Source organism: Sphaeramia orbicularis, chromosome 18 (genome assembly GCF_902148855.1).
Source record: "Sphaeramia orbicularis chromosome 18, fSphaOr1.1, whole genome shotgun sequence".
In the NCBI taxonomy this organism is placed as follows: Eukaryota; Metazoa; Chordata; class Actinopteri; order Kurtiformes; family Apogonidae; genus Sphaeramia; species Sphaeramia orbicularis.
In genome coordinates, this window is record NC_043974.1 from 19,559,604 (window position 1) to 19,569,772 (window position 10,169).

A 10,169-nucleotide genomic window follows, 5' to 3' on the forward strand; every position below is an offset into this window, starting at 1 on the left:
CATTCAGCCACCTTTGCAGCTTAAGTTATTCTAAACATTTTCCAAGTGTTTAACCCTTTCATGCACAAATTATGAGAACCTTAATCCAAATTTTTTCCTGAGTGTTTTTATTCCTCTTTAGGCGTGCGATTGAACAAACAATGCGATTGAAAATTTTCTTCTGAAAAATAAAAAAAAATAAATAAAATAAAAATAATTTTAAAATTAAAAAAAAAAAAAATAATGAAAAAAAAAATTCTTATGAACCTATTTTTCATGAAGTTGCAAAAATGTCCACTCTGCTGGACACCACACGTTTAATTTTTGACGCACAGAAACATGTATTTACCGATAAACTGTGTGAAAACTATGGGGAGGGCTTGTGATTCTGGGGGTTTATGCTCAGGAGAGATCTACATAATGTTACCAATTCATGTCAGAAAAGATATGTAGTGTCTTAAAACTTTAATAAAGATATGTGTAAAAAAACAAAAATAAATAAATAAATAAAAAACGAAAAGAACAACAAAACGCATGAATATACAGGAGAACAACTCTAGAATAGCTGTCCACTGTAGTGACCAGTATGCATGAAAGGGTTCAGCTCAACAAAAGCTGTTTCTCACTCAGACACTGAATTAGACATCAAATAAAGTTTTATATAATTTAAGTAAAACAAATAAATGAGTATGAATGCCATTACACTTACATTTGTTGGTAAGTTATGAACTATTTGACAAAAACTCATTTCTGTGTTTTTGGGGATGGATTCTATATTATACACTACTGTTTTTCAGCACTGAATTGTCAATTATCTTGAACAGTCTTCACCGAGAGAAAGGCAATGAACTGTAAATAAAAACTAAATAGGGCCAAGGTTTAAATATTAGATGAGATGGGATGAGCCGTGCTCTTTGATAACAGTTGTATAGTTGTCCTTGGTCAATCACATGCTTGATTTTCACCTTTAACTTTACCTCAACCAACCTACAATATGACGTCGAAGTCTTACTTTAATCTGATTGGTCAAACGGGAGAGGCGTTTCCCTCTCTGATTTGTCATTGGTCGAAATCGCACTTCGCCGCTGTCAAGTTAGTACGTTTTGTCAGCGTGTGATAGAAGGAGGTTTTCACCTGCAGTTATTTGGAAAATGGCGAGTTGGTGTGTTCGTGCAGTTAGACAGAGCTACTCTCTCGTAGCCTCACCGGCGATAATAAGGTAATCAGGTTTTACTTATGTCATAAGGGTTCTTTACGGAGATGCCGTTTTTCTGTCAGGTTGAATGGTGGGAGCTTCTGTCTTATAGCTTGACCGGCTAGCAGCGTTAGCCACGTTAAATGGTCCTCAATGTTGACCTTTGCTGGGAAAACACGGGCATAAAGTAACGATAAATGATGTTTAATGTGAGGACAATATAATTTGGTACATAATAGTCTAGGTAGTCTGGTAGCACATGTAACTGTTAGCACGTCATTGTATAAACTGAGATGATGACATAACTCATCATGTATATGAAGATAAGGATGTTCATGCTAAGCTAGCTCATAATAGTGATTAAAATATGTAGTTTGACTAAACAATTTGTCAGTTCTTGCATATCTTATGAGCAGGGCTTTGTTGTGTTTCAGCTGTTTTCAGTATATTGTCTTATATTCAGGGATCGGAGTGTTGTCATACCAAACTTCATTCAGTAACATCTTATTTTACCTCCATCTCAAACCTCTATATACAGTTTGTAACTATCTACTCGGTTAAAAGTGGTTAGGATCATGTCTTTTTACCAGTCTGATGGTCAGAGAGGGATGATGAAATTACGTGACATACAGTGGCAAGGAGACCCACGCAGCCTTGAGTCATTTCAACATAACACAACATTACAAGTACTAGTACCACACAGTAGGAATATCCCACCCCAGGTATTTGTTTTGTGTCCAAAGTCTGTGGTATTAAACGTATTTGAAGTGCAGTAAAATGGTCCCTACTGTTTTATTACTTATGATGTTTTTGGTCCCATATTACCACTGTGGATGTTGAAGGTTGAGCTCATGTTAGCTGTTTTATGAACTTTAGGGTATTTAAATCTAAACAATACAGTATGGTCTATAAGATCATCCTGTTTGCTGCTTTGCTGTTCAGTTTGAACCATAATTTATCATAGGTGTATATACAGTACATTCTCCAGTAAATCCAAGTTCTAAACAGTTTATTCAGGTTAAGATGGACAATTTTCTCAATTTAAGGAACATTCTTCATTTTATCACAAACAGCATCAACACATGTAGAGATAGGTGGTTTTCACTGGACAGGACAAGGATAGAAAAACTTTAATTTGTAATGTTACTAAAGCTGTTAAATGCAGTGGAATACTAACAACAATACTTTTTTATACTTAAGTATAAAGTTGCGCAAAATGGAAAACCTGAACTATATAAGATTTGTACAAACACAGGGTTAGCTTACTTAAATGCATTCTAGGACTAGAAATCAGACACTTGTGTCTCAGCTTTACAGCAAGTGTTACACCTGATTCAATGCTGTAGTGGTTGCACTACTTTTTCAGAAGTACTGGCAGTTGTACATTTGGCAGTATTCTTAATTAAGCTGTCTGAAACCAATTAGGAGGTCTGGACAGAAAACCAAAATACACTGCTGTCAGGCAGTTTAGCCAGCTTACAAATGCCAGGAAAAAGACAACATAAATTGTCTTAAGGAGTAATGATGTTTGCAGTTTAAAAAAAAAAGAAAAAAAAAAAGAAACCAATGTCTAGGAGTTTGACAGGTCATAGCATATGGATCACTCCATACAAACTCACAGTGGATAAACCAGTTCGTCATGGATTTTCTTGAAATGAATCAAGCTAAAAGTTTGAGTTTCACCATGAGGGCAAATGCTGTGATATGATGGAATTATATTTTATTGTAAATCCTATAAACCAGTGTTTCCCAACCGGTGTGCCGCGGCACATAACTGTGCCATGAGAAATCATCAGTTGTGCCATGGAAAATTATCAAATTTCAGCTGATTGGCACTCTAAGCGATGCACATGATGTATGTATGTATGCGACTGCATGCGCCAATGATCCACTCTACAACAACAATCTCCTGTTTGCCTTTGCAAAATAAAAGTGAAAGTGAACTGACCCCGATGCGTGTGTTCTGTTGATAAAGCCCCCCTCTATGGCAGGCCAAGTCTATTACAATTCACCACTTCCAGAACATGTCTGGTCTTAAAAACACCATAAAAAAACAGCGTCCAAATGACCAAAATGGCGTAAAATGCAGCGTAAATTCACACAAAGCGCCATTTTTTACAGCATAATGTACTGTTTCAAGAGCAGCATTAAAAGCGCTGTCTTCTGGTTCTTCAGAACGGCGTATTTTACGCCTCTCCGTGTCACTTTTGACAGCATAAAAAGCGACATTTTCTAGTATTATAATCATCTCCACCCCCTGGCTTTCACAGCCACTAAAGTTGAACTCTCAGCACCCAGAAAGTAAAGAGGAAAGACAGACCACACCAATTCACTGCTGATCTCTTTTGCTGCTGACAGGAACAACTAATGTAAAATATGTGCCGTGGATCAGAAAGGGAAACACTGCTATAAACGATCAAACGTGTGCAAAATGTGAAAACAGGTGGAGATATTTTAAATGACATGTTGTTTCTTGATATTCAGCACAAATTTCAACCAGATATCTTATTTTTTTTAAATGGTGCCAAGTATAGACACGCTACGGTGAAATGTGTTTCAGTGGCCCAGACTTTGAAATCATAACTAAATTAGTGTTTGGGGTGAAGCTTGAACTAAATACTTTGTAGAGTTTTCACACATACTTATAATTTGTCTCCTGTCTGATAAATGTCACAAACCCAGTAATTATGTCATTTTGTAGAGACCTTTAAGATCTTGTAGTGGTGTGCATGTGCATATTTCACCTTGGTTGCCAACATAATCCAGACAGAAAGGCAGCTGCCAACGCTCTACAAGTCCCTTATTATTTCTGTTCTTCCCACGCAGAGCATCACCTCGGTTGTTATGTACGGCAACTCAGCAGAAGAATGGCCATGGGTCAGAGGAGGAGGCTGAAAGGCCGGAACAGAGTGCAGCAGAGAAAACCCTGATAGAGGAGAAGACCCAGCTGGAGGAGCAACTCAAGGGCATGACAGTAAGTCTGACACTGGTACATTTGACTGTTACACCAATATGATTAAAGGTTATGAAAAGTTATGTTTCTTTTTATGTTTTTAATACTTTATTAATCTGTAAACTGGGAAATTTCAAAGTGTCTGTTCAGTAAAGATGCCTGTGTTAGTTGGGTTATTTAGTACTGGAGTGCTACTTGATACTGATATTTACATTTGTAATGTTTGTCAGGTAATATTGTCAAGTCATTTTTATTTATAAAACACACACACACATCAATGAGAAATAAGTGAGTTAAAGTGTCTTCATTTCCAGGAAAAGTACAAGCGGGCCTTAGCAGACACAGAGAACCTCAGGACAAGGAGTCAGAAGATGATTGAAGATGCTAAACTATATGGTAAATTCCTCTGTTCATGTTATGTTTAGTAATTCTCCATTTTTCAGGTTGTTCACTGCAGAATGGTATTAGTCCTCTGCAGTCACATTTTTCTACCACCAGGTGTCACTGAAGGTCCACTTGAGTGTTGTTTGAAGGCATTCAATTGTCATGTTGCTGTTTTATTATGAGAATATCCATGATCGTATTTTAGTGACAGGTATGAATGAATGGTTTTACTTGTAAAAACCCGGAGGACAGAATAAAAAATGTCCAGTTTCAATATAAAAACCAGATAACTGTGTTCTGAATAATCTATAATGGAACTTAACTGTGTTCTCCAGGGATCCAGGGCTTCTGTAAGGACCTGCTGGAGGTGGCGGACATCTTGGAGAAAGCCACGGAAAGCGTGCCCAAGGAGGAAGTGACGAGCCAGAACCCTCACCTGAAGAACCTGTATGATGGCCTGGTGATGACCGAGGTCCAGATCCAGAAGGTGTTCACCAAGCATGGCCTGGTCAAGCTCAACCCCGACGGCCAGAAGTTCGACCCCTACGAGCACGAGGCGCTCTTCCACGCCCCCGTAGAGGGCAAGGAAGCGGGCACTGTCGCCGTAGTAACCAAAGTGGGCTACAAGCTTCACGGCCGCACCCTCAGGCCAGCTTTGGTAGGTGTGGCCAAAGCCCCCTAGTAGTACCAGGGTGTGTCTGTGACCAGGTGGGACTGTTGTGTGGCCTGGGCGACCAGTGGATGACCTCAGGTACAGCGGACTGGTCATGGCACCCTGTCACCCTTTACCCACAGGCCTGTCCTCACACCACCCTACCCTAAGGTACTTCAGAAAGAAGGAACCAAACTGAACTTTGTATCCAGACAATATCCAAACTGTTTTTAGCAGAGGACACAGTAAAATAACAGTTTGTCATCTGTCGTGTCATTTCATTCAGGAATTGATTATGATTAAGAAACTCAGCCGATCACAGGCAGAGGCTCCACCTGAAACCTGCATCTGAACTGGAAGAGAAAACAAGTGGTCAAACTGTAATATAACACGTCTTTTGGGTGAGCTGTGACGTAAAACAGTCAGTAAAAAGCACCAGAACAGGCTTAGTTTGTTTCTACAGTAATGTTTGAGATGTTCACGTTCAGCTGCTGATATCATTCCGGAAGAAGTTTAAATAAGAATCTTGAATTTGTCTGTTTTCTTTTTGTGAGTTTAATTCATCGTGTGAAGAAAGAAGAGTGCAGCAGAAACATCCAACAGTTCATATGTTGTTCTATTCTGAAACACCTTTCCTCAGGAGGCTGCTTCTTGACAGCGTGGAGTCGAGCCACAGTTTGACTCAGTGGCACCGAAGAGTAACAAGTTTATCTGTTAAACATTATTATGTGGACCTTTGTCCCAACTGACAGTGTCAGAATAAACTGAGTCACTTTCACAGGTTTGTTGGGCTGTTATGTATTATTTTCACATTAAAAATAACAGAGTAAACTTCAGTAGTTAGTGATGTTACACTAGAAGCAGACGCTCGAGTCCATGTCGAGCTTTCACACAGCAGAAGTATCGCAACAAGATGTTTTGGTGCCTCGCTTCATCAGGCAAAATATTACGTGACTCCCCAAATGAAGCTTCATTATGTCACTAGGGCTGTGTATTGGCAAGAATCAGGCGATACGATACAAATCCCAATACTAGGATCATGATACGATATATCATGATACTGTTAAAAAGGCAACTTTTTGTTTGTTTCTTTTTTTAAAATGATTATTTCCTTGAAAAATTTAATTACACCAGAAATATCTACAAATACTTAACACATTATTTGATCAAAACAAGATCTAATGTTATATCACAAAATTTTCCTGTGTTCAAACTTAAATTCTGTTTTACAAACAGCACAGTTTAAGATCCTGTTCAAATGTCCATATTCTATTAGTTCAGAACATTATTTTTGTGCAATCCCAACAAAGTAACTAACATTATTTAATAAGAGTGTAAAATAATAATAAACTAGAAGCACTCGGAGAGCGCAGACCTCCGCCAAGGCTGATCAGTGGCCCCCCCCCCGTGGGCCCCCCCACCCCCGATCACCACCAAAATGTAATTTCTTCCTTATCCCATTTCCAACAAACCCTGAAAATTTCATCCAAATCTGTCCATAACTTTTTGAGTTATGTTGCACACTAACGATCAGTGGCCCACCCCCGTGGGCCCCCCCACCCCCGATCACCACCAAAATTTAATCATTTCTTCCTCATCCCATTTCCAACAAACCCTGAAAATTTCATCCAAATCTGTCCATAACTTTTTGAGTTATGTTGCACACTAATGGACAGACAAACAGACAGACAGACAGACAAACAAACCCTGGCAAAAACATAACCTCCTTGGCGGAGGTAAAAATTGTAAACAAAAAAGAAAAGTGAACCTCCACAAAATCTGCATCTGAATAAATACCTAAAAACATCGATACAGTACTTTTTGATATCGATACAGTATTGTGAAATGAAATATTGCAGAACCGATGTTTTCTTACAACCCCTATGTCATGTGTATCGGCCATCACCAGCGACGTGTCACTCCAGCTTTGAATGAAGGGTGGGGTTGTCAAACTCTAAATGCTTATAAATGGACACCATCCCTCTAAAGGTTGTGGGTTTTTGAGAGGAGAGTTTTGCTTGCATTACATAGTTTCACTGATTTAGAATAAGGGAGAGTGAGCTTTAAAGTCAGATTAGTATAACATTAGATTAACTTGTATTGGCACATAGGCATTCACACACTGTACATTGATGTATATACATATATACACATACATACATACTAGGGAAACATACAAACATTACTTAGTTTGTGAATGTGTAAAGCAAGTGTGAGAGCATTAAGTGTTTGTGTGACAGTCTTATTGTTTTTTGTATTTCTATCACTCTTACAAAAACCTATGTCTAAAACATATGGTATTATATAATGGCACAATTACACAAGTATATTATTATTTTTTATAAAAGAAAAAAATCAAGCATTTCGAGATGCACCACATATTGTAGATCAGGGGTGTCAACCTCATTTTAGTTCAGGGGCCACATTCAGCCCAATTTAATCACAAGTGGGCTGGACCAATAAAATAATAATAGTGAAAAAAGTAAAATTATATTATGATCAGGTTTACATCTGCAAAGTTTCCTTAAAAATCTGAATAACACGAACAACTTGAATTGTCTTAAGAAAAACAAGTGTAATTTTAACAATATTCTGCCTCGGTTTATCAGGTTATCATTTACACATGTGCATTACAATCACACAAAACATGTAACGGGCAGAATATTGGTAAAATTGCATTTACTTCTCTTAAGACATTTCCATTTGTTCAGGTTATTCACATTTTTTGTAAAAGTATAGTTTGGTAATGTAAACATTTTCATGTAATTTTACTTTTTTACACCAAAAAAACTAAGAGAAACTTTGGGGTTGTCATTATTTATAGGTTATTATGATAATATTTTACTGGTCTGACCCATTTGAAATCTAATTGGACTGTATGTGTCTGTATGTGGAACCTGAATTAAAATGATTTTGACACCATTGATTGTTAAAATCTTCAGTGTAATTTTTGCATTTCTCAAATTCATCCCACGGGCCGGATTGGACCCTTTGGCGGGCCAGATTTGGCCCCCGTGCCGCATGTTTGACACCTGTGCTGTAGATCCTTTATTGTTAAACAAACACAACAGTGCTTTACTGTTTCACAACCATTTGCCCTTTGTTTAATGTGAATGCAATGTATAATTTTATCCAGCAGATGTCACCACATTTAATTGTGTCAAATGCTTTGCAACACTGAACCATTTCAACACAACTGCTTCAGATTGATTCAGTGGTTCAAAAAGCTTCGGTTTCTCCATCACTATCAGTAGTGAAGCATTTCTATGAGTCCTTAAAGTCCCATCTTTTTTTTGCCTTTAAACCCCTAAAGACCCAAACACCCATCACCAACCAAAAGCATCTACTGATCTAAACTGTTTAATACCTGTTAATCCACTAATCCTATTAACCCATGTAGAAAATGGGTGTAAAATGTTGTTGTTGGATCAACGACAGTGGATGGAAACACTTGGTTTAGGTCCAGTTATTGAAAGATTGGACTGAAAAAGACACTTTTTCTCCAGTTTTCTCTATTTTTTTATGTACAAACCCTCAACTTTACTCTTTACTTATGAACATCTACATGATTAGTAAATTAAATGTGGGAAAATACCTGATTTTCACTGAAAAAAACACAAAATACAGAAGATATCACAATAAATGGTGATAAATCACTTAAGGATGGTTAAATATAAGAAAAAAATTCATTTGGGAACTGCCACAAATGTCACACTGGGTCCGCATGGGATAATGCAGTTTTCTTTGCACTGAAACAAAGATAAAAACATGGAGTAGTCATTATTTATAGGTTCTTATGCTATTGTTTTAACTGAGATCAAACTGGGCTGAATGAAAAAATCTCCCTGATAACAATGCATTTTTAAAACTATACAATGAAGCATTATGACAGTCTCATTATATTTTAGTCTTAAAAAAAAATAAAAAGGGTTTATTTGATCCTGCAGTGGCTTTAAAACTGTCTGTGAGCCCATCCTCTTTTCTCTGATCTGCTGTATCATCATCACTGAAACTCTTCTTCCGTGTTACCATGGAGACAGTGAAGTGTTTCTGCAGTGGAGTTGAATGAAGAGTTTCTTGTGAGTGCAGCGCCTCCTTTTGGACTGTCAACACAATTCATCTGATTGGTAGATCTGCTTTGGTGCACTCAAATCTGAAAGCATTTAATTCTGTAGTTCATTCTGTTGTAAATATCGGCTAAAATTTACTTAGGGGGTCAAATGAGTGGCCATTTTTGTCAAAAAAAAAAAAAAAAAAGTTGTAAGAAATGCATAAAACTGTGTTGAAATAATGCTAATACATTTGTGCACAGACTACTGATATTATTTGACAGTGGAAGATATATTTTTTCAGAAATATTGGATTTGGAATAGCACGTGTGTGAAAACTTTTGCTGGTGGACGGACGTGACATTACCCATGATGATCTGGTCAGTACCAGTACTTTATTAGTAATAAACTTATATACTTACTATTGCTAATTATCCTCTTATTCATAAATGTTAGTATTGTGGATCTAAAACTATAACAGCTGACACAAAAACAAAATGTGGCAGTGGACGGATGTGACATGGTTGTTACAGATCCCATCATACTGATGCTCGGCAGCCATGTCACCGTTTCCACAAATGATCCCTGTGCAAAAACTAGGATCAGAATTATTTATTGTATAGTTTATCATCATACTAAAGAGTAAATAACAATATAGAATTGTTATTTCTTTATAAAAATGCTTATTATTAGAAAACTGTTGATTTAAAAAGTGACGTGTGACATTCTTAATGTATGTATTGGCGTAACATAAGCAGGATGGATCAGCACCATACTCCATACTGCAACCTGTAAAAATAAAACATGTGATATGTAGGATAGAATCTGGTAAGAAAAACTGGAGAATCTAAAAGAATAGAATATTTGTTTTTCAAGTAAATTCAGTTAAAATATAACTTGGCCATTTGTGACATGAAAATATAGCATTAATTGTGATGAAATTGGACATTTTTGAGC

General features: G+C 37.2%; 1 protein-coding gene across 1 annotated transcript; it reads left to right on the forward strand.

Moving 5' to 3' along the window:
• The first annotated feature begins 1,074 nt into the window (after positions 1 to 1,074).
• Positions 1,075 to 5,945, forward strand: grpel1 (GrpE-like 1, mitochondrial). Its single transcript, XM_030162693.1, has 4 exons — positions 1,075 to 1,198; positions 4,001 to 4,148; positions 4,442 to 4,523; positions 4,847 to 5,945. Exons 1-4 carry the CDS (start codon positions 1,131 to 1,133, stop codon positions 5,191 to 5,193), a joined length of 645 nt encoding a protein of 214 aa, XP_030018553.1. The 5' UTR covers positions 1,075 to 1,130; the 3' UTR covers positions 5,194 to 5,945.
• The last annotated feature ends 4,224 nt before the right edge of the window (positions 5,946 to 10,169 follow it).

Excerpts from the sequence above, each read along its gene's own strand:
- grpel1 (XM_030162693.1), top strand. The coding sequence starts at position 1,131 with ATGGCGAGTTGGTGTGTTCGTGCAGTTAGACAGAGCTACTCTCTCGTA. Across the intron at positions 1,199-4,000 it reads GCCTCACCGGCGATAATAAG|AGCATCACCTCGGTTGTTAT; the intron begins GTAATCAGGTTT and ends CTTCCCACGCAG. Across the intron at positions 4,149-4,441 it reads AGCAACTCAAGGGCATGACA|GAAAAGTACAAGCGGGCCTT; the intron begins GTAAGTCTGACA and ends CTTCATTTCCAG.